The sequence below is a fragment of the Amblyomma mixtum genome, chromosome 4, assembly GCF_055824585.1.
Source record: "Amblyomma mixtum isolate Tamu chromosome 4, ASM5582458v1, whole genome shotgun sequence".
In the NCBI taxonomy this organism is placed as follows: Eukaryota; Metazoa; Arthropoda; class Arachnida; order Ixodida; family Ixodidae; genus Amblyomma; species Amblyomma mixtum.
The window spans coordinates 81,541,967-81,564,786 of NC_143015.1; the positions used below are offsets into that span (position 1 = coordinate 81,541,967).

The 22,820-nt window shown below is 46.7% G+C and overlaps 1 protein-coding gene and 1 non-coding gene across 2 annotated transcripts; both read right to left on the reverse strand.

The window, feature by feature from the left end:
• Positions 1–13,222: 13,222 nt before the first annotated feature.
• On the reverse strand, positions 13,223–21,220 carry LOC149347183 (4-vinylphenol methyltransferase 2-like). The gene is made up of 3 exons (XM_089541516.1): positions 20,515–21,220; positions 16,190–16,355; positions 13,223–13,407 (listed from the first exon to the last, which is right to left on the reverse strand). Exons 1-3 carry the CDS (start codon positions 21,085–21,087, stop codon positions 13,223–13,225), a joined length of 924 nt encoding a protein of 307 aa, XP_089397642.1. The 5' UTR covers positions 21,088–21,220.
• TRNAS-GCU (transfer RNA serine (anticodon GCU)) lies at positions 16,936–17,007 on the reverse strand. Its single transcript has one exon. It is a non-coding gene; the product is annotated as a tRNA-Ser (tRNA).
• Positions 21,221–22,820: the final 1,600 nt, after the last annotated feature.

The following is a 22,820-nucleotide window of genomic DNA, read 5'->3' on the forward strand; positions in this document are numbered from 1 at the left end:
TTATTTCAAAAACCAAGCAATATAGTGGACAAGTTGTACCAATAAAATTATTTTTGTTTCAGAGACATCTTGCGAGTTTTAATAAATTAGCTGCACAACAAATTACTTTTATTTGCGTTGACATCCCTGTAAGCAGTTTCACACAAGGCAGAAGCATAAAAAACATATAATATTTTAGATCTCTCATTGATGTCAGTGCCACAGTTAAAAACGAACTCATGCTGGAAAAACAAAACGGAACTGAGAGGTTCTTCGCGGTGATAACTTACGAACCCCGAATGAGAAGGCTCCCTGTTGCACGTGAGTACACTGGCAGTACACACAGACGCAGGGCATGGCGACCTGTTCTAGCGTTGACGCAGATGGGAGTCACAAGCGCCCCGCGCCTGCGGCGACTACTATCAAAAATGCAATGTGGTGGAGGAGGTTTGTTTAACACTTCATGGGAAGGCTAACACTCTTGATTCGTGTTAAGGTCCTCTTAACTTAGCTCTTTGTTTGGCTGAATCTCCTTCGATGTAGTGAATGTGGTGGTGACTTCTCTTCATTGAACACAAAAACTGTTCCCTTACGTCATGTCAGCTTGTTTACACGCAAGCTGAATTTTCACAAGGCTCTATAAATGTGCCGAAGGATGCGCTTGAAACCGGTTTCGGGCAGCGCCTGAATGCTGCGACAGCAGTATGGTGGGAAAGCCTTACGTGACTGCGTGAACCAGGACACAGAATAGCAGGATTCAAGGAGGCGGAACCAGGTTTAGTCACCACCTGAATCACTGAACACTGCGAATGCGCCAACGCTGGACTACAACTCTACATGGCGTGCTGCTGAATTACCGCTCTGGCTAGCTCCTTTAGAAATAAATGGCGGCCATGCTCTGTAGATATCACTTGGATACTTCAATGTCACATACGCAGCAAAGTTCTAATGAAAGAACTTCGCCATAGACTTTGCGGAAAGCGCCCGGAGTTAATCTGACCCACACACACATTCTGTCTCCGCGAAAAATTCATGAAAAATCCCCAGCAAAGAAACCGAGGAGTTAGTTGGGCCCACGAGGCCACTCAGCGGCATCATCAAAACTTTCTGATCAGAGTTTGACTGAACTGCCCAACATGGCAGGCAGCAGATAAATTCATTATAAGCCAGAAGGGGTCGCTCGGGCAGAGCAACCTGTGTCGCACAAGCACCATTCGTTGCAGCACCTGCCATCAGAGGGCAGTAGCGCGTCGCTTAACAGCTGCACCACTGCGCCATGAGGGGCATAAGGACTCCCAGGGATATATGAATGTAAAGTAGAGAAAGACCGATTCGGTATATATGGGGAAGAAAGAATTAATGCTATTGCCTCATACCCTTAAGGGGAGCCCACTTTTTTTTAGATTTACAGCTAAAGCAGTTCTAGCTTTGTATTAGCCAAATATGCCTGATTTCTTCCGTGCGGTCTGTGAAGTCAGCCATAAAACATCTATTTATTTATTGGATTATATTATATTCACCTTAACATTAAATTTCCTGAAACAGCCGCTGTCTGCGAATAGTGACAGAATACGGCTACCTGCCACGGGTGGCAGGTAACTAGTCGTGGCAAAGTGCAGAGAGGAAAATTCTCCTCTCCGCTTTTATGAGAGAGGAGGTAGAGTTAAGTGTGGAGGGTCGAAAGAGTTGGAAGTGCAAGTGTGCTATCTGCTTGGGAGGGTATGGCGAGAACACAGGAATGCGCAACCGCAAGGTAGCTACCCCGGGAAGAACCCAGAGGGTGGCAACAGAGTAAGAAGCAAGTTGCGACGAAGGCGGAGGAATGCACTATCTGAGGTTTGTTCCACGGAAGAGTGCAAGGCTACACTGCTAAACCAAAGCTGTAATAGCTTTCGTTTATTTCTGTGCTAAGCAAGTAAGTTTAGCTCTTCAAGCTCTACAAACGCCTATCCGAGAATTGGTCGTAGATTTATTTCGTAGCAAACTTCATGAGCAGCTTGAGGAAAACAACGCGCATTTCGTCGCACAAATTCTATCTGTTTCCTTTCGTGAACATATGGGTAGGCCTGGCAGGTTATAAAATGACACGATGGAATAACGATAAAATGATTTAAAAAGAAAACTTTTCAAAGTTGCTGGAGTTACCGATTGCTGGGAGTATTCTTAAATACAGCAGAAATTAATGATTCGACATTTACTAAAAAATTCAGCCTTCAACGGCCCAACGTCAGAGGCATTTATACAAAGCATCAAATTTTAATTCCTGTTATTAGGCCTGCCAGTGAAAAGCAATGACTTCGGCTTTATGGCGCTCTTCAGTTGACAGCTTTTGAATAATCTTGACCCAAATTTTTTTGATTAACACCCAAACACCCGTGTGTACATTTTTGACCGCTATTTTAAAACCGCTCAAGACAACAGACGATTTTTCATGTAGGTGACCAGCTGCTGCGTTCCTTTTATAAGCACAGATAAGCATCCTTGTGTTGTCTTCAATAAAATTACTCAGTTTATGAAGCTACACAACTGGCAGTGGTATGCATGACCTAGCTGGACAATTTTATCGATGTTAGCAAATTCAGGATAGAAGTTAGCAGTATACCTTGAAGAATTCTAGTAGTTTTCTTTTCTGAAAACACGGCGCAATCTATTATCCAAACACTTTGTGTGAACAGTCAGGATCTGGTCAGGCTAGCCAAATGTTTCTAACGAGAATATTATCCCCACGCCCATCATTTCCACCCGTCCGTCACCAAAGACCTGTTGATGGCTAAAAACCAAAATTAAATGTTATTAAGTCATCCAGTTATTGCCAAATTACAGATTTCAAAATACGTATGTAGTCACCATGATCTCCTGCAGCGAGCATTCTGTCAGGTAAAAGCCGAACACCGAATAGATGACGCGACATAGCAGAGATTAGGACAACTCCTGATTTCGGTCCCAGTATAGCGCAACATTCATGAATGCTTTAAATTGACAGCGTTAATGACCTCGTTTTCCGGAACATCCGATGTCAGCGTTGTCGGTGCCGCCGTTCTGAGCACAAAATCACGAGCATGACTCAGGCAGGTAGTGCCAAGGTCACGTGACTTTTCCCAGGAAGAACAACCTGTTTCGCGCCGTTTACAATGCATAACACAAACCAACTGACCTAGCTCTACGTTTCTCTAAGCAATCTGGTTCACACAGGCCCACCGCTGGGAGTACATGTCATCGCAAGGCGGTGGCGCATCGCTTAACCGCTGCACTACTGCGCCAGGAGGGGTATAAACACTCACAAGGGCATATGAATGTAAAGTAGAGAATGCCCTTCTGCATATATGGGAATTAACCTAATACGCTATCACGACATACACTTAAGGCGGAGCTCAAGTGTCCCCTCAAATTATGCTTTCCTTTTTCACATTAGAGAAAGTAAAAAAGAATAGATGCGATGCAGGTAACTCGATTTGGCTATTACGCGGAAGACGCTGCGGCCGCAGTTCCTAAAAAAGTAAAACATTTAGTTTTAGTGCGTCTGTTTTTGTTTTTTTGCCGATTCAATGAAAGCAGGTGATCTGCCGATAGTACCGATTCTCTTGTATGGAAACGAGTTATTAATGATATAGTTTCTCGTTTAGCGTTTAGGGGCGCACCCTGTTCCAAATATAAATGATCTCCTTCGGCATTAGAAAGAATTTAGTTCTGTCTAGGGTACTAGCATCTGCGTGCCTGGATATGGTTGAAAATTATTCAAAAAAACTTTTGCGCAGGTGGTTGCGGTGCCCTTTTGTGCACGGTCGATATCAGTAAATGCATTTTGGAAGTCGAAGCGTATGAGCCGGCGCAAACTGAGCTGGACCCCTCTAGCCTGCCCCGAGGTACCTTCCTACTCATCCCCACTTATGCAACCTCCTTTCTCTCTTAACCAGCTACCGTCTCCTTGGCCTTTTCATTCTCCCCCTCCCTTTGCTATTGCGCTACTTTTCTGGTGGCTTGCTGTGATCTTTTCCTCACTATACACGACTGTGTGGAAAGTCTGTTTGTTCTCGAAACGCTGTGGTTTAGCCCCGGAACACTTCCTGTTTAAAGACGGCGCATTTTTCCAGCAAACAATCACCCCCAGGGAAGAAATTAACAGTGGTTAAACATAGCTAAATCACGTTTGAGAAATGATAACTCTGTTTTGCTTGGTTTGTCAAACGTAAAGAGCATTGGTTTGCAATGATTTTTTCTTTTTTCTTCGTGGGTAGACTTTCGCTCTGTCTGTCGCCGAGCCCGCTGTTGCTCGCGCTGCTTGGCGTGGGTGCGCCAGTTTTCCTCTGTGCTGCGCGGCCGCTAGCGCCATCTATCGAGACGCGCTGTTCGCCCCGGCAGTCGTGAAAGACGCGTCATTGGCCACACAGTTTTCTTGCTTCCTCGCGCGTGGGCCGGTGGCCGCGAGCACTGCCCCTAGCGATCACTTTCTTGCTCTTTCGTTCTTGCGCCGTTCGCATCGAGCGGGCGCCTGACCTTGGCCGAAATTGAAGGTGAAATTGACGGAACCAGCCGTTCTCTGGGTGTGTACCATCGGGATCAAAGTGGTATACTCCACGCGGCGGGAGCCGGAGCAACGAAAAACTGTGTCGCAACGCCATCTACAGGCGGCATCTGGGACCGAGACAGCCAATGCGTAACCTTTATTATAAGCAGGCATGTTGCTTGGTTTGTTTCGACAGCCACCAGGGAAGTAATTTTCGAACAGATATCTATGCGGCCTTATAAAAGGCTCGAATGTTTTACTCCCTAACAAGAAAATTCTTCCTTATCGATATAGAGCTCGTGGAAATTGAAAAGTAATGTTAAGCTATAATTAGCCGCCGTGAAACAGCGACCCGTCGCGAACGGTACTCCAGAAAAAATGACACGTTCCACGCTGGAGAAATATTCTGGCTCTTTGACCTTCAGTAAACGCTCTTCCGCGCCAACTCACAGGTAACGAACGGTCGAATACGTACTGATGTCATCTTGCGACTGGACCTTCGGAGGCCTCTGGGGTGCTCACCATGGTCTGGAGTCTACTTAGTTAAACAAATCTCCCCCGGAAGTGATTTTCACAAAGGGCAGGAAAAGCGAATGTGCGATAGATACTGAATCAGCCTTCATCGTCACGAAATACTACGCCTGCCCTTACCCCTTAATCTGTTTCATTATAACCAGCCACAGAAAGTAAAGATTACTGACCAGGATTTAGCTCCGGGCACAAATACGTCCCACGCCTTGCTTGTGTTCGCAGGTCGCAGCCCTTGTACACCCGCCAACTCGAAACTCAATGTTCCCTCCCCACCGACACTGTAGAGCTCCTCGGAAGCTAAATATATTTTAGAAAGCCACACTCTTAAGGCGAAAGCCTTTAATGGCTCATTCTCCCGTCCGCCCGTTCGGCGATACATCCAGCGCCTGGGGTGACTCATCGACGAGTGCAGCTGCCAAAACTTGACGGCATCTTCGTCGACAGGTGGAGCTGTTGGTGAAGCTGCGTCGAGCACTGCTCCGTCGTCACTCGGCTTGTGCCAGCTAGTGGAGGAGGATGGCTCCCAAGCGGTGCAGCGGTTCCGCGCCAGGTGGTTCGGCTCAGCAGAGGAAGGACGAACATAAGCAGTCATTGGCAGTCGAAGTAGCGCGACAAAGGCTTTCGCCTGGCTCACTTTAGGCTGCCAAAGTGTTCCATAGTTTTTAGAGCAGGGCAGAGCAAAGGCAACCTAGAAAGCCACCAAGAAAGCCAACAGAAACTTGCGACCTCAGAATCTAACTATACCGACCAAACTGATTATCATTACCTTTGCAGAAACTTCAAGCTAAGTTTCAGTACGAAATATTTCTTGCCTCAAGAGTGGCTTAGAAAGGATGTGTCACCAATGGCTCTAGACAGGGAGTGGGCTGTGCAGTGTTGTGCGCATTTGGTGCTGTGCAGCGCGCATACAGTGGGTGCGGCGGGCATTATGCTTCGGGCGGCATCTTGAGGTAAATCTAGTAGACGATTCGGCACGCGGCTCTTGTGAAAAATGATGCGAAGTACATGTTGTTACGAAACTTATGCAGAGTCGCTACGCAACTTACGCCGGGCCGCGCTGAGAAGCAAGTGAAGAACAAAGACGAAGGGCGCAGCGGATGAGAAGAGGACGACGAAGGCGCGTACTCCAGGCTGGGACTGGCTCGACAATGGCCGTTCACCGTTTCACCGTTCGCTCTCATATTCTCGTCCCCCCTGTAAATAAGCCCATTCCCTTCGTCATAACTTGGTGGAGGTGCGGGGTAATCGTTCTGGACCCTGCAGAACCTCGACGGAGCAAACGCTTGGCTGGGCTACCCCTGATCAACCCGACATGACGAGCCAAGATGAACGCGGTCCTTCTTCGGGTACGGCTGGTACTGCTTCGAACGCAGGCCGTGAACACCAAGCACCGACCAATTCCTGGCCTCCTCAGCGTAAACATAGAACGTTTTCCGGCGGCGTGGATGAGGACGTTGAAGATTGGCTCAAACACTACCAACGGGTCAGCAAGTACAACAGCTGGGACCTAACAATGCAGGGCGACAGCGTGGTTTATTTTCTCACCGGTACCGCACTACTGTGGTTCCAGTTCCACGAAGAATCCTTCTCCATGTGGGCTAAGTTCGTGCAGGAGATCTCAAAGTGCTTCGGCGACTCCCCTACAATGAAACGCAAGGAAGAGCACACCCTATCTCAACTAGCACAGTTGCCTGGAGAAACCTGCACGACATACATCAAGGAAGTCTTGCGGCTCTGCCGGATTGTGAACAGACGCATGACCGAAGAGGACAAGGTTGGTCACAATTTGAAAGGAATTGCTGAAGACATGTATAATTTTCTGATCACCAAGGACACCCTCACCAGCACGTCTGACGTTATTCAGCATTGCTGCACGTTCGCGGCGTTGAAAATGCGGCGAATTGCACCGAAGTTTCGGCGCCTTGATAATTTTTCCACTGTGGCTAGCGTAGACTATTCTACCCATGACGATTTTTCCATGCTCGTCCGCAGAATTGTCGCCGACGAGTTGAGCAAGCAGTTACAAGGCGAGGCGCACCACCACCACCTGTCTACCACATATGCGCAGTCCAACCACCGCCTTCCGATCCCTACGCCTCGGGGACCTGGCCTCCCGAACATCAGCGGTGCACCCATAGTTACGATCGTGTCTCCGAGCCCCCATACACTTGGATCTCACCTCGGCCCAACGTGCCTCCTGCAGGTGCCTCCATCTCCCGAGCACCGCCCGCTCCCGTCGATACCTACGGTTTTCGTGAGTCGCCGACTTGCTATCATTGCGGCCGCCGCGGACACATCACAAGGTTTTGCCAACGCCAGCGATCACAGCCTTCACGCTCCTGGACCCGATCTTCGACCAGTTTCGGAGAACACTGCGTGGAATCAACCGGTCAGTTTCCGTGACAACCCCGTGTGGCATCAGTCGACCATTGTCCGGAGAAATGCTGCATGGATTCAACCTGCTCCCCCCTAACTTCGCTCTGGCGCCTTCCGGAGTGACTCTGCCACTTCTGACCATAGCTTCACTCCACCACCACAGCGACGGGGCCGGTCTCCATATCCACGCCAGCGCTCTTCTTCGCCGCCGCCGAGAAACTAGCGGGAGCGGCTGATGGGGGTGAGGTCGCAGAACGTTCATCTGCTCCAATTCCTCCTTCTACTGTGATGTTGAAAAACAAAGTGCCAGTTAGTGTAAATAGTGTAAATACTCTGGCTTTAGTGGACACCGGTGCCGCAGTGTCTGTAATGAGTTTGTGTTTTGAAACCCAACTGGGGCCAACGGTTATGTTTGCTTTGCAGCGCAGCGCCAGTTTTCGCGAAGGGGGGGGGGGGGGGGGGAGGGGCAAACATTTGCGACCTGTGGGACTCTGCTGTGTGCCGGTCGCCATCACTGGAGAAGCGTTTAGCGTCGAGTTCACGGTTTTGGAACGAGCCACGCATGACGTTATTCTCGGTATTGACTATCTGCGTGAGTGTGGAGCGACGCTCGACTGCACCGCTGGCGAAATTACTCTTCGGAGGAATATTCTGTCTGCTTTAGTTGAAGATTCAGCCGCCCCTGTTAATGGCGTATTGTGTGTCGCCAAAGATTTACTGTTACCTGCTCAGGCGTCAATGTTAGTGCCTGTACGCTGCTCTGCCGATTGATCAGGCATCCGTCGTGTGCTCGTTGAACCCAACCTTAACAACGCCGTCAAGAAAAATCTCCTAGTACCCCGTGCGGTTGTTGAGGCCGTCGATGGTTGCCCCCACGTGTGGACAGTGAATATTTGGTCGGAGCGCGTTTGTATACCTTCCGGCCTCAAGTTGGCGACGTTTGGCGACTATGAAACCCTGGATATTCGGTCCGTGTCTCCTCTCCCGCGCCAGAGGACAGAACACGACTGTCGCGCCGATATTAACTGCATAATCAACAAATCTCTCTTTACGTCGGAGCAGCGTACCTGAAATGAAGTCCTGACTCACTACGCATCCGTGTTCGATTTTGCTCACAAAGCCGATTTGCGTGCTCCGCCGGCATGGCGTATGCACCGTAAGATAAACACCGGTGACGCAGCCCCTATCAGGCAGAAGCCATATCGTGTGTCCCCAGCGGAGCGGCGGGTAATCAACGAGCAAGTCCTAGACATGCTGGAGATAGGTGTTACCCAGGAGTCAGCAAGCCCTTGGGCTGCCGCTGTCATCTTGGTGTGGAAAAAAATACAATTCATGGAGGGTTTGTGTTGAGTATCGTCGTCTAAATGACATCACAAAGAAGACGTCTACCCTCTGCCGTGCATCGATGACGACGTGGTCTGCCTACAATCCGCATCCTATTTCTCGTCGGTGTATTTGCGATCTGGCTATTGGCAGATACCGATGCCTCCGGCGGACCGGGAGAAGACAGCATTTGTGACTCTACGCATTTGCGACTCTACGGACTCTACGAATTCAATCTGATGCCCTTTGGATAGTGCAATGACCCAGCGACGTTCGAGAAATTTATGGACCCAATCTTGCGTGGCCTAAAGTGGGAGGTATGCATGTGTTACCTGGACGACGTCACCATTTATAGGACGACATTTCGGGAGCATAACAAACGTCTTGGACACGTGCTGGACTGCATTCAACAAGTTGGACTAATTTTAAATTCTAAAAAGTGTCACTAGGCGAGCGACAAACCCTGGGGCTGAGATTCTTCGTCGACCAGAACGGGATTCGGCCGGACCCGCAAAAGAGTGCTGCTGTGCCTGACTTTCCAGAACCTCAAAATGTAAAGCATTTTAAGGAGATTTTTGGGCCTATGCTCGTATTTTCGTCAATTTATCCAAAGATTCGCCCAAATTGCCCATCCGCTAACTTGCCTCCTGCACAAAGACGCTCAGTTTGTGTGGTCCCCAGAATGTGCGTCATCATTTGAAGCTCGTGCTAACTTCTGGCCCTGTTTTGCGTCATTTCGATCTCGCGGCTCCTACGGAAGTCCACACCGACGCTAGCGGCGTGGGCGTCGGCGTGGTTCTCGTCCAGCTTCTGAATGACGCCCAACAAGCTGTTGCTTACCCCAGCCGCACTTTAACGAAAGCCGAACGCAATTATACAGCCACAGAAATGGAATGTCTCGTCGTCGTTTTCGCTGTCTAAAAGTTTCTAACCTACCTCTACGGACACCACTTCAACGTGATCACTTACCATCACTCCCTATGTTGGCTCGTTGGCCTACGCGAACCTTCTGCTCGATTAGCTCGTTGGGCCTTACGTCTTCAAGAATACGACTTTTCTGTGTCCTATAAGAGCGGTCGTCGCCACGCTGACGCTGACTGTTTATCGCGTTTCTCTCTTCCTTCAACGGCAGTCAGTGAAGACGACCTGGACGACTGCCTAGCCTCTTTGATCGAGACATTTCTGGACCGTGTCACGTTCCAACAAGAACAACGCCAAGATCCAGCTTTTACTGCACTCTTTGACAAGACTCACATGGCTGTAACTACTACACCCTTCGTTATCTGGGACGGCCTACTTTATAAAAAGAACTACTCAGCTGACGGTGTCTTTCTGCTGCTAGTTGTCCCGGCTTCTCTTCGGGGTGCCGTCTTACATGCCATGCATGATGACATCACCTCCGGTCACCTGGTATTTGCTCGCACCCTTGCTCGAACCCGACAACGTTTTTGCTGGCTAAGAATGTACACAACGACACAGCACTACTTAGCAAGCTGTACTCCCTGCCTATGGCTGAAGCGGTGCAACACACCACCGGTCGGTCTTTTGCAACTGGTAAGGCCACCGAGCTCACCTTTTTAGAAAATCGGAATGGACTTGCTCGGCCCGTTTCCGAAGTCGTCTGCAGGCCAGCGCTGGATTATCGTAGCCGTGGCCTACTTGATCCGGTATGTGGAAACTGCTGCGCTTGTTTCCACCAAAGCAGCAGACGTGTCAGAATTTTCGCTTTCCCACGTCGTTCTTCGCCACGGGGCGCCTCGTGTAGTCATCAGTGGCCGCGACCGGCAGTTCACTGCCGACGTTGTAGAAGAACTACTCCGGCTGTGCGGCTCCGAATACCGCCATTCTACGCCCTACCATACCCAGACGAATGGGGTGACAGAGCGCATCAACCGGACTCTGATCAACATGATGTCCATGTACGTAGCATCAGACCATAAGAAATGGGACGCCGTGCTGGCATTTGTTACGTACGCCTACAACACAGCGAAACACGAGGTCGCAGGATTCTCCCCTTTCTTCCTGCTCTACGCACGCCTCCCGCGGACCTTCATGGACACTATTCTACCATTCTCCGCACATGAGGACATCCCCCTCTCGCAACACCTCTGCCGCGCTGAGGAAGCCCGTCGTCTTGCTCGTCTGCGAACCATCACAGTTCAAGACCGCGCCAAGGCTCGGCACGACGATGCGCATATGGCAGTGCCTACGTAAAAAATGCAGGCATTACCACAGTTCCAAAAACATATCAGTATGCACCTGCAGCGTCTACGCATCGTTCTAAAATTCATGGCTTAGACTGATTCAAGACTGCTCAATCGGCCCGTCCAAGTCTCGGCTGCAAAAAATTCAAGGCTCAAGATTTTTTTTCGACCGCATGAGGCTTCTCAATGTTGATTATCACTGTACTACACGAGTTCTTCGCTTGAGCTTGATGGACATGCAACCGCAATGGACAGGGTAAATCCACAACCTAAATTTCGGTAGCAGAACATCACATGTAGTGCAAAACAGAGTGGGATACGTTATAATAAGGTTACATAAATATTTAACAAAAAGTCATAACCTAGACATTTTCGTTCTGAATATTTATCGATACATAGGCTTCAATTAAATATGCTTCTTTTCCTGCTAACTAGAAAAATTTCAGTCAAACTTTTTTATTTTATATTATTTACCACGGTGATGCCACCTTGCGGTTCTTTATTGCGACTACTAGACTTTTCTAAATACAGCCTGATGACATTACAGATAAAGTACGCTGTAGTGAGACAATGGCAGCGCCGTACAGTCGCGGGGCTCTCGATGTCGACAAGAAGGTTGCAGCTAGTGGTAGCAAATGTGGCTTGCTTCTATTTGCGCAAGACCCCCTGTTTGTACATCTCGCTCGTCTACTGCTCCGACCCAATTTCAGCCTTCACCACCTTTACGCCGCCGCGGTGGCTCAGCGGTTATGATGCTCGGCTGCTGACCCAAAAGACGCGGGTTCGATCCCGGCCGCGGCGGCTAGAATTTCTTTGGAGGAGAAATTCTAGAGGCCCGTGTACTGTGCGATGTCAGTGCACGTTAAAGAACCACGGGTGGTCGAAATTTCCGGAGCCCTCCACTACGGCGCCTCTCATAGCCTGAGTCGCTTTGGGACGTTAAACCCCATAAACCAAACCAAAACCAAACCAATCACCACCTTTACACCGATTATCCTTCTCTCTACCTAGTCCTCCTCTGGCTCCCGGCGCGCCTTGTGGGCATGTGTGAGAAGCTACTGCCTCGTAAAATGGGTCTTCCCCGCGTCTTCAGGCATGAGCAACGTGACCTACGGAATCACGTCAATGCACCTCAAGTCTCCTCTCTCGCCACCATTCACGGAGCTTGTGGACGTCGCTTGTCTTAAGGCCGACTATTCGAAAATCCCAGCTTAGAGCACAGAAGGACTATGTTTCTCTCGCGGGCGGAAGGTGTTGGTGTTCCAGGAGGCAGTAGCGAGGCGATAAGGACGTTGTACTGCCGCGGGGCTGTCGATGACGGCGAATACGTTGCAGCCAGTGCTGGGGGGGGACTGGTTTTTGTGCGCTCAACGACTGCGGCTGTCGCTTCTGCTGCCGAGTTAACGCCTGTAATAATATTATACGTGCTCCTAGAATTTTGTCACCGACTAAATAGGCGAAGCCGACGTTGAGAACTCACACGAGCAAACATCACGAGCTGCCGCGTTGATGTAAAGTGGGAAAGGAGTTGTGGTCATCTGTATCTGTAAGCACCACGTGGAAGAAAAATGTTACAAATGAATATGATGGGTTGATTGTTTGGGTAATAAGGAAGTAGTTACACATTAGCATCCATCCAAGGGAAAACTTACGGCTACAAAAGAAATCTATACAGCCCTCACAGACACTTTGCAGTTTAGTCTTTTCTGGGGTGAATTATCCGTTTAAGATTTTAAATTGCCACAAATTTCTGTAACATTTGTGGTTTTTCGTCATTCTGCTGCGAACAAAAAACCTGCGTGAAGTGACCCTTTTCATTCGTGTGGGAGACACCTATAAGCAATATTTTTCCACGACCTTGGTCGCGCAACACTGTGTGGAAGTATGCTTCGATGAATTTTGTTCATTGCTGCATTCGTTGCGACAATACTTTTTTTTTATGCTAAGCAATATGAGCCCCAAGGCTCTACTCATAACTGCCGGATTTATTTACTCCTCGCTCATTATGCGCTATCGCTACAGTGTTCGGAGTAGCTAACGACACATAGGCGCCTATGCATAAAGCTTGTGTAGCTTGCAGAGAGAGGTCGACTATTAACGAGTCGACAGGACCGAAGTTTCAACGATCCCCGACTAATTCAGATTGGCGGAACGATCCGTCAAGAGCACATTTAAAACACACTTCAGTAATGCACCAAATGGCATGAAAATCGTTCAATCCGAAATAACAAACACAGTGCAAAGAAAAAGACGAATGCAGGTAATCATAATTACCTCCAGTATAATCTGCTTTTTTTTTTCAAGTCTAATACTTGTTCATAGGTAAGCGTGCTGATTGAGCGTGAACGCAGTATATGACACTCCTCATAGAAAACTCTCGATTTTCTTCGGCGGAACTTCCTTTAAAGGCTCTTGCCACGTCAGCTTTGAAGTCTTCGGTGTCGATCTGGGAAACGTAATTGCGAAAGTTGAATGCTTCAAACATGGCATCTGGAAGGCAAGAAACAACCATAAATTTAGAGATGGCATATGTCTGCGCCTCGGCGAAAGTTTGTCGAGGCGAAAAATGTTGCCAATTCTCCAATTCAATTATTTCGCAACAATTTTTCGCCTTGCGCTACACGTGAACAAAAATTCGCGAATAATATGAGCGGTTGAGTCAGCACAATTGAGAATGCTTGGTAAAACATAAGTGGCTCCGAAGTTCGCGAATAACCTAAGCGGTTGAGTCAGCACAATTGAGAATGCTTGGTAAAACATAAGTGGCTCCGAAAGCTACCACAGCATATAATAAATTTATGCCACACAATTACTTTTGAGGGATTAGTAGTAGATGCTCAGGAATCGCAGAGTAGACGGGCCTCTAGAATTTCGCCTCCATCGAAATTCGACCGCCGCGGCCGGGATCAAACCCGAATATTTCGGGTCAGCACCCAAGCACCATAACCACTGAGCAACCGCGGCGGCTACCTTACGCTTCTGATTGCCCGAAAATACTGCCCTCATATATTATAGACTTTGTACGATGCTGCATATGTTTATTTCACGCGCCAATGAAAGTCAGCGAAAATCATAGACTTCCTTCTGCATCGACTGCGTCTTCACCGATTGCGTCTCAAAAGAGCACTGATAAGCAGTTTCTTGTGCTTTTTAGGTAAATGATTTTATACAAAGGCACTACAACAGAGCAACAGATACGAGTGAAAACACACGTTACGAAAATGAACAGAGAGCGATCGTTTATTGCGAGGCGTGTAGGGAAATTAAGAATAAACAGCGCATCACGCGGTAAGTTAAAACTCGTCGAATATTTAGAGCACTACCGTATACTTTGAACATTTACCTCCCCTTTCCCTCTTATTTACAGTGTTACACCAGAGTTGCACACAATACAAATATCTGCTCTAATCCCGACTCCCGCCAAGAGTGAGGTACAATCCATGATCAGTTCTCTGCATGCATACCAGACACGTACCACTAGCAGCAATCCACAGCCTTATCTGTGCTGTTTCTGATTATGTTAAGAATGTAAGGAGCACGCTGAAATGGTGCAGTGAATTCGCGAAGTCCCGAGCCAATGCTCATGACTAAAACATTAGTGTGACACCATATGTTGTCAGTGATAGCCTTGTTCGCAGAACTGAAAACGGACTTTGTTCGAACAAGCGATTGACGATGAGGCATATTTATGAACTGGAACTTCATTTCTCTAGGAACAATTATTACGTACTTTGCACACTGAGAAACCTTAGAAATTTACGGGAGTGCATTCAAAGCAAACTGAAGGAACTGCGATTAAGTATCGAACGCCGGCTTGATGACAGCGCATAGGCTCGTGCCGCCAACGCCTCGCTTCTCGCCGGATTAATGAGGAATACTTTCAGTATATAACGTATTTCCAGGACCTGGCGCCAAGTTATCTTCACGCCTTTTTACATCTGAAGAAACATCTCGCTGCGGAGGAATACGGCGATAGAGAGTACACGAAGAGTGATGACATAGTTTGCACGGTAGACGGGAGACTATTATGAGTGCGGCATTCAAAACCTGAGTCTGAAACTGAAAATTTGTTTTTAAATGGCAGCAAATAGCTATAAATTCAAGAAATTTTCAGTGATAACTACTGAGGTAAAGGTTTATGGATAAAAAAAAATCCTACCGCAGTGCTGGCCTTTTTATCTTTTCTTTCTGGACACGCCCCGTAACATTAATAACAATACGCATTGTAATGGCTCTTGTGGTCTTTAAATGAACATTGTGAATAAACTTTTCATGTTGTTATTTTGAAGACGCCCTCGTTGAAGAACCTTATGCCCTGCATGAAAGCGGTAGTTACTATCCACAAGTTATGTGCTTTGCTCGCAGTTTCCTTTCTGGTATGCGTTCCTTGTTGAGTTTTTTCAACTATATAACTTTGTCTATACTGCACCGCCAACAAAGAAAGATGTAGGCGGTTTTTTGCAAGCGTGTAGGAACCTCTGCGGCTCGTCATCACTTTCTATATGGGAAAAATGTGGTCCGGCAGAGAATGAAAATAGCACACCCCAGCGCGAGCATAAAATTTAGTATACGCAAAACGAGATGGCAATTTTAAAATTCAACTGTCAGAATGATTAGAAGAGAAGGCAAAACGAAAACATGATCGCATTTATGCTTTATTCAGTAAGTGAATTTATGTAGGCGTGAGGCGTCTTTCTATACATAAAAAAAAAAGTTCAACCGCTTGGGGTGCACGAGTGAATAGAGTCTTGATGGCCTGACTCGACAAGCTTAGACCTTGAAAGGAAATGAAATAAGAAAGGCCAATACGATTTACATTGCATACAGAACGCAACGCACCACAGAAGGCACGAAAACAACAAAAAGTGGACTCTAAAGAATACGCTCGCGTCTTTTATATCCATTTAAGCGACGCAACCCTAATACGTACAGCCACCATCAAAAGTATACAGCTCAAGGTGGTTGTTTCCAAGCTGTTTAGCGTGGCTCCCTAGCACACCAAGTAGTCCAAACCTTGGGAGGATTGAGGACACAAAACCTTTCCTCTTTCGAGAGGTTGCTGTCAATGAAGATGCATATCGAGGTATGCTGTGCGTATCACAAGTAGATCCTTTGGGCTGTATAATTTTGACCGGGGCGTACCTTACGAAAGAACGCGTTAAAAAATACGAAAAATGTTAAGCCACTAACTGTACTTGTCGCCACGTAAAACTTTCTCGGAAAGAGTACGTACAATTTCTAGTTTACTAGGGTTTAACTGCTCAGTCATTACTTGCACATGCGGAGACATCAGGGAATGGCCATTCAGTTTCGTAGACGTCGAGTGAAATGCATTTCAGACCAGCTTCCGAGACCATAAGCCTGACATCCGACTCGACTTGGGCCTTGCTCTTCTTGAATTGAAAGCTAAATTGCTTGGAGAAGAGCAACCTCGGGTCCTGGAAAGGAATAAAGCAACATTCAGCACGAAAACTTCTCGCATTGATAATTATAGCTTTCTCATGTGCAAAACAAGGTACTGTAGGAAGCGTTTCAATAGCTGTGATCTTATTTGCTATATCATTGCGTTTTCTGGAAGCAGTCCAGTATTCCTGCATTGCGAGTGACTCGTTTTAGTTCGATACCAGGATCTGCAATATCCGATGATACCTGCTTCCTAATTTATCTCCCTGGTTATCGCATGCAGGAAGATTTAAATACTCAGCGGGAAACCTTTACGGCTATCTCTAAAGGATATATTTTCGTGAGCCTTTACCTCCTCAACATTATTACAACTCTGGCGCGTCCATATCTCAACCATTCCATCTCTTATACAAGAACACTCGTAATGACGCCCTCTAAAATACGAATAAGTTTTGTTTTTTTTTTTGTTGGGGTTTAACGTCCCAAAGCAACTCAGGCTATGAGGGACGCCGTAGTGAAGGGCTCAAGAAATTTCGATCACCTGGGGTTCTTTAACGTGCACTGACATCGCACAGCACACGGGCCTGTGGAATTTCGCCTTCATCGATATTCAGTCGCCGCGGCCGGGATCGAACCCGCGTCTCTCGGGTCAGCAGCCGAGCGCTGTAACCACTGAGCCACCGCGGCGGGGCAAAATACGAATATGAACCACATCTTCTTGCAAGGTCCCTCCTGTGTACAGAGTCTATCACACTTGTCTGGAGCGTTGGAAAGGTGCCGTTCGTGGCAATGAAGAGAAATTATGATGCAGGTATTGGCTTTCATTGATGATGCCTGCGCTGAAGAGCAGCTGAATATTGACGTGAATGCAGAGGCACCAGCGTTTTACCGCTAGCAAAGCAGCTGCGAAAACATTTCAGTTCATTTGCTTCGCAGCACACCGTCCTAGCACACTAAACAAGTGTGATCGACTCTGTACACTATGCTCACAGTCCAAACCCTCCGCGAGCCACTTGTTCACACTCTGTAAGACTGACATTGTGGTTCAGCCAGACAACGTGCGGTGAAGTTTGCCGCACCAGTCGCAGTGCCTTGACCAACATCGTGCTGAGATGAGAAACCATTCCGCCTGCCAGCACTTACATTGAATTCCGTGCTCTCTTGAAGCCACGTGTGAAGCGTTATCAGCCAACTCGGCTACGCCGAGATCGCTTGCGCAAGGAGCTGTTATCAGCGATAAAACAGGCCTGTAATCGTTCAGGATATGTGGTCGCGTTCACCGCGAAGCAAGCGGCTGACGGCAGCTGTTTTTCGAAGCAGTGGAAGAAGTGCGGCACCGCATGGTGTTTTTTCCTTCACTGTAGCGAGTAGTCTTGTCTAATCGTAGCGCCTGCAGGTGTTGGAGCTAGTGAAAATCGAGGGGATTTGCGTCGCGCTCATTTAACTCTTCTTAGGCCCAGCAGGCGTAACGCCAACAACGCTACAGTACTGACTAATTAGTCGCTCCATTTTCAGCAGTCTTTCACTGCTCATGCACCTTCTAGCTATTTTCCAATGACGTGCCCTTGTAAAACGCTCCCTGTGGAGACGCAGATCAGGCGCTTGATCGGTTATACCTCAACAATACTGTTTGCTCGCCGCTTTTCAGTCCAGTTAAGGGCTGTCAGCGAAGCCATCGACATGGAGGATATAGTACGTTATCTTAGCCCCTCACTAATAATTTTATCTTCTTGAGCAAGCTTGAGACTTGATTCACAAAAAATATGTTTTGTTCAATCAACACGTAATGAAAAATCGCTCACGGAGAGGTGAAAAAGTATTTAGTATTCCATAGAAGCTTCGAAAGGTTAAAACCTGAACATATTAGGACAGGAATAGTTTTGGGCTGGTTGGGGATTAACAGTCAACATAGAGACTACGCCCAATAGAAGGCGGGACGTCAGAGAAAAAATGACAAAAGGCGCTTGTCTTCTTCTATGCTGTGCCGTCCCGCCTTGGTTTGCGCGCTATGTTTTCACCGCGAATAACAAAACATTGACAGTTTTTTATTTGAGGGTGCACATTTGGAATTTGATATTGCAATTAAAGTGTAGAAAAAGGTCAACAAAATTCGGAGCAAATTCCTCAGCAAACACAGTTTAAAAAATTACTGCAACAATACGCCACCCTGGACATAATGAATGGAGGCAGAGGCACATACAGGCCTTCAGGTTTTATTCGACTTCAATTTTGTCGTGAAATTCTGCTATTATACTGCGTTCACAGCATGTTAAAGACATATGGAGGACAGCTGTCTGAACTTCCTTGCTCCGCAATTGAAGAAATGTCTGGGAAAGGAATGTACAATGCTTGCCATTGGTGAAGGAATCTTCTTAGCAAGTGTTCGTAAAACTAGCAATGATTGGGCAGAAGTCGTCAAACTTACTTTCAGCAGGAGATGAGCGATTAAGTAGAAGAGCTTTTAACAAAAAATGCTTCTCTCGTTAGATATGAATATCCTGGCACTCCTTGCGAACTAATGCGCCTTCATAATTCGTGAAGCACACGGCTCTGGGGAAATGCGAACAATGCACCAAGTTGTGCCCGAGGCAACGTGAATTTTACACAGCCTTAGTCCTTTAGACAGCAGCGCTTGTGTCTGTCCGCTTCTTTAATCCTGTCTATTTTACGCTGTGTTTCATCCTGCAAAATGTACTGACTAGCCCAGACAAGTACCCTTTTGTAAATTTTACGGAGCTGCCTTATTCATTGTGAAATGAACGTCAGCTTGACTGTTCATACTGAGTAGTTTGCTAGACCAGTGCAGTCCTCAGTGTAGCCCCCCAAATATCTCCGAACGCGCCGCCATGTTTTTAATTTTTAAGCCTAAGCTGCGGGATAGAGTGGTGTACATATAACGAACATTCAGAAAACGGTTTTCCTCTGACACGCAACTAATTTGAATTACAAGTGACCTGTTTAAGAATATCGACAACTACCAGACTGACGGCATTACTATTGATTTTTCTAGAGTTTTTGATCTTGTCGACCATTGTCGGCTTAGCTAAACTGTCAGTTCTTAATTAGACTGACTATCTCTCGTATTCAAAACTTTATATCTATTCGGAAACAGTTCATGGTTTTCTATTTCTGGCTTTATTAAGAGAAGTCTTTTCTGCCTTTTATTTTTCTTTCAGTTTAGATTAATGACTTGTCATATAGTATTACATCATCAGTCCGACTGTTAGCTGATGACTCCATAATTTAACATAAAATCCGCTCAACAACTGACAATGCAACTCTTCAGCACGGCCTTGAATGCGTAATTTTATTTATTTATTTCAAATACTGCCAGTCTCTGTGTGAGACCACAGCATGTGGGCATTACATGTATAATACATTGTAAAGGATAACATTTCTAAAAGCGGCTGCGCAAAGGAGAACTATAATCTAGACAATTCATAGCACAGAAAAACTAAAAAGAAGTTTCATAGATTTTCACCAGAAACTAAAGAATAAAACTTGATTGGCACGCGTTATAGTAAATGTCTCTTGTGTAAAATAATCTAAAATAATGTCAGTTAGCCGGAAGCATTCAAATTCGCTATTCAGTTGTTTCCTTAAGATTATTCTGCTCCACCCCCCCCCCCCCCCCGCCACATCTTGTAAATATATAGGCCTTCACCTGGCTTCACATCTTTCTCAGGCGAAACATTAAAAAATACAACTGCAAAATCATCGAGCACGCTTGGCTACCTGAAGCGAAATCTTAAATAGCACGCCTATTTCTACCTGCAGGCTCACATATTTAACTTTAGTCGGTCCTCAGCAAGTTCAAAAGATGAGAAGATTCTTGATTGGTGTTGGTGCGCGAATGAGTATTTTCACAGTAAAAGAAGAAGGCAGGCACCGGGTAGGGCCACGCTTGGGTTTCGAAACTTCAAGCTCCCCTAGCCAATGCTGGAAGGGGGCACCACCTCTTTCTCTCCTATATAAAGCCCTTATTGTGTCTGAAAAGTAGAGTGGAATTATTTTCACCATTTTGCCACCTACCAACTAAGGCAGGCGGCAGGTGCCTCTGCAGGCGCCGAAGACTACTACGAAGGTGCGAAATTTAGCAACGCTCTAATAAAAGCTGCCGCTATAAATATACTGTAAGCGAAGTTTTCTGAAATACTGGATGAATAATGTTAGGAAAAAAAATCATGTACTTACAGGAATAACCTCCCGCCAGCGTTCCGTCAAAAACAGATCAAGCCAGGCATCAAATATAGCAGTTGAGGCGGTGCAAGATATAAGACACTCTCCGGATTCGGGCCTCAGCAACTTCGCGACATCTTCAAAAGCTTTCATTTCGTCATTCACATAGTGAAATGAGACGAAGGAGTAGATGCGATCGAAATGACCGTATTTGGCTAGCAGGACTCCAGCGTCCTCGCCGCAGAAGTCGAAAATGTCAAATGTTAGGCTGTCATGGGTTGAGTTCTTTCTTGCGAATTCAATCATGCTAGGGGACCTGTCAACGGCCACGATCCTCTTGCACGGAAATGATCTAGGAACGAGATGGTTTTTCGTAAAAGTTCCAGGACCACATCCTATGTCCAGATGTAGGTGATCTTCCCTCGGCGTTTCAAGAAAGGTCATCCTATACAGTGCACTTCCATCTTCCTTTTCGGTATATGATTGCAAATCATTGAACTTCTTTGGATCTACGATATTGTACTGGTCGGTGTGGCAACATGATCTTAGAAACGACGCCATTAAGCCTGGAAGTTTGCACTGCACCATATGCTGAAGCAAGGGTCATTTCGGAGCTTATAAACACGTCTACAGGCGTGGGCAAGAACTGTAATCACTGGATGGTCAAAGATAGAGTGCCAGACTGCTGACGTTTCTAAACCCGAAGTCAAAACTCACAAAACCTGATCATGTCGCAAAAAAAAAAAAGCAAGCATTCTCCGAGATAGCCCTGATACGTCGAACGTTCCTCCTGCCGACGATGATAAACTGCGGTTTTGCTTAGGAGTGCATAGAAGTCACCTAGCTGCACAGGTAGAAACGTTGTTTACGGAGTATGCGAGAGATGTAGGCTGCTATCTTTTGCTTTTCCAAGCTGAATAGCTGGTATGCGCCTGTTTACAAGTCCAAGGCTGCTTTCGCAAAAGAACGACAAGATACAGTGTTTCCCCTTAGACTAGGAAATGTTTAAGCCTATTCATTTTAAGTTAGACGTGCGTCTTGTTCGGCGCAGCTTTTTCAGCGATGCAGTACTTTAGAATATTGCTAAGACCTGCTAACTAGTAGACACTGGAACTAATAATAGAGAATTAACTTTTTAAAAATTAACTCTTAGGTTACTTAATTACTGAGACGTGTAGCCCACCGTAAATAATACGGTAAGTTGGGTTTTGAGGAAAGGAAACGGAGCAGTATCTGTCTGGCATATCTGGATGGACACCTGAACCGCTCCGTAAGAGAAGGGAGGAAAGTGGGAGTTAAAGAAGAATGATCCATATCAGTATTTAGAATATTCAAAACTCGGTTTCCCTCTGCGATATAGCCCAACACTTTTTGGCCATCTTGACGGGTCATGTGGAATAGAGAGATATCTGCCTGCACGCTTCTCGCAAGTGCAAGTATTTTGGCTCTATTTAACCGCAGCCTATTTGACCACAGGAACTTAGGCCACAGCGCCGAGAGTAATCACGTTTTTAAACTCCAAACAGTGATATATTACTTGCGGCGGGATAGATAACTCTCAATATATAATGAGCCTTAAAGCTAAAGTAAATATTTTTACCCGTCCTGCTAGTTAGTACATCTGAGCAGCATTCTGATGTATCCGGACAAAGCTAAGCCGGAAAAAGCGCTCTGGTAACTCAAAAAGGCTGATTTTGAAAATTGCGCAAAATTTTTGGAGAAACATTCTGTATAACGTATACGTGATCCAGAAGTAACCATAAAATTTGCTTAGACCTAAGCTAACGCTTATTTCAACGAGGTTTCACCGCCGCTGTAGAAATGGGTAATGATTTAGGCCGATGTCTGAGCTTTGAGCAAAACAGTGAAAGCTTTCTAGCCACCTGAGATTTCGAGACGTTTTACGGAGAAAACTGTCTGGAAAGTGCGCGAACATTTCCGCTGTGCAAACCACACAGGCACTATGTTCATTGGTTGTTCGTTCGGTTTGGTTAGGTTTATAGGGATTAACGTCCCAAAGCGATTCAGGTAATGAGGGGCGCTGTAGCGAAGTGTTCCGTAAATTTCGACCACCTCGGGTTCTTTACCGTTCACTGACATCGAACAATATACGGGCCTCTACAATTTCGCCTCCATCCAAATCATCGTTCAGTAGAATCTGCGTCGCCAAAGTGCGGCAGAAATCGTAGCAACTGCGGGTCACTCGCACACTGTCTGTAAGCTTGACATTGTGGTGCTGAAGAGAGGGAACTGAGACAACGTGCTAGCTTGTCTGTAAGCTTGACATTGTGGTGCTAAAGAGAGGGAACTGAGACAAACTG

What these genes read in the sequence shown, in the direction of transcription:
- LOC149347183 (XM_089541516.1), bottom strand. Translation starts at nt 21,087, where the DNA reads ATGGTGCAGTGCAAACTTCCAGGCTTAATGGCGTCGTTTCTAAGATCA. An exon ending in GCTGGCGGGAGGTTATTCCT is followed by an intron (nt 16,356 to 20,514) that starts GTAAGTACATGA and finishes ATTCCTTTCCAG; the next exon opens with GACCCGAGGTTGCTCTTCTC. An exon ending in TGATGTCTCCGCATGTGCAA is followed by an intron (nt 13,408 to 16,189) that starts GTAATGACTGAG and finishes CTTGCCTTCCAG; the next exon opens with ATGCCATGTTTGAAGCATTC.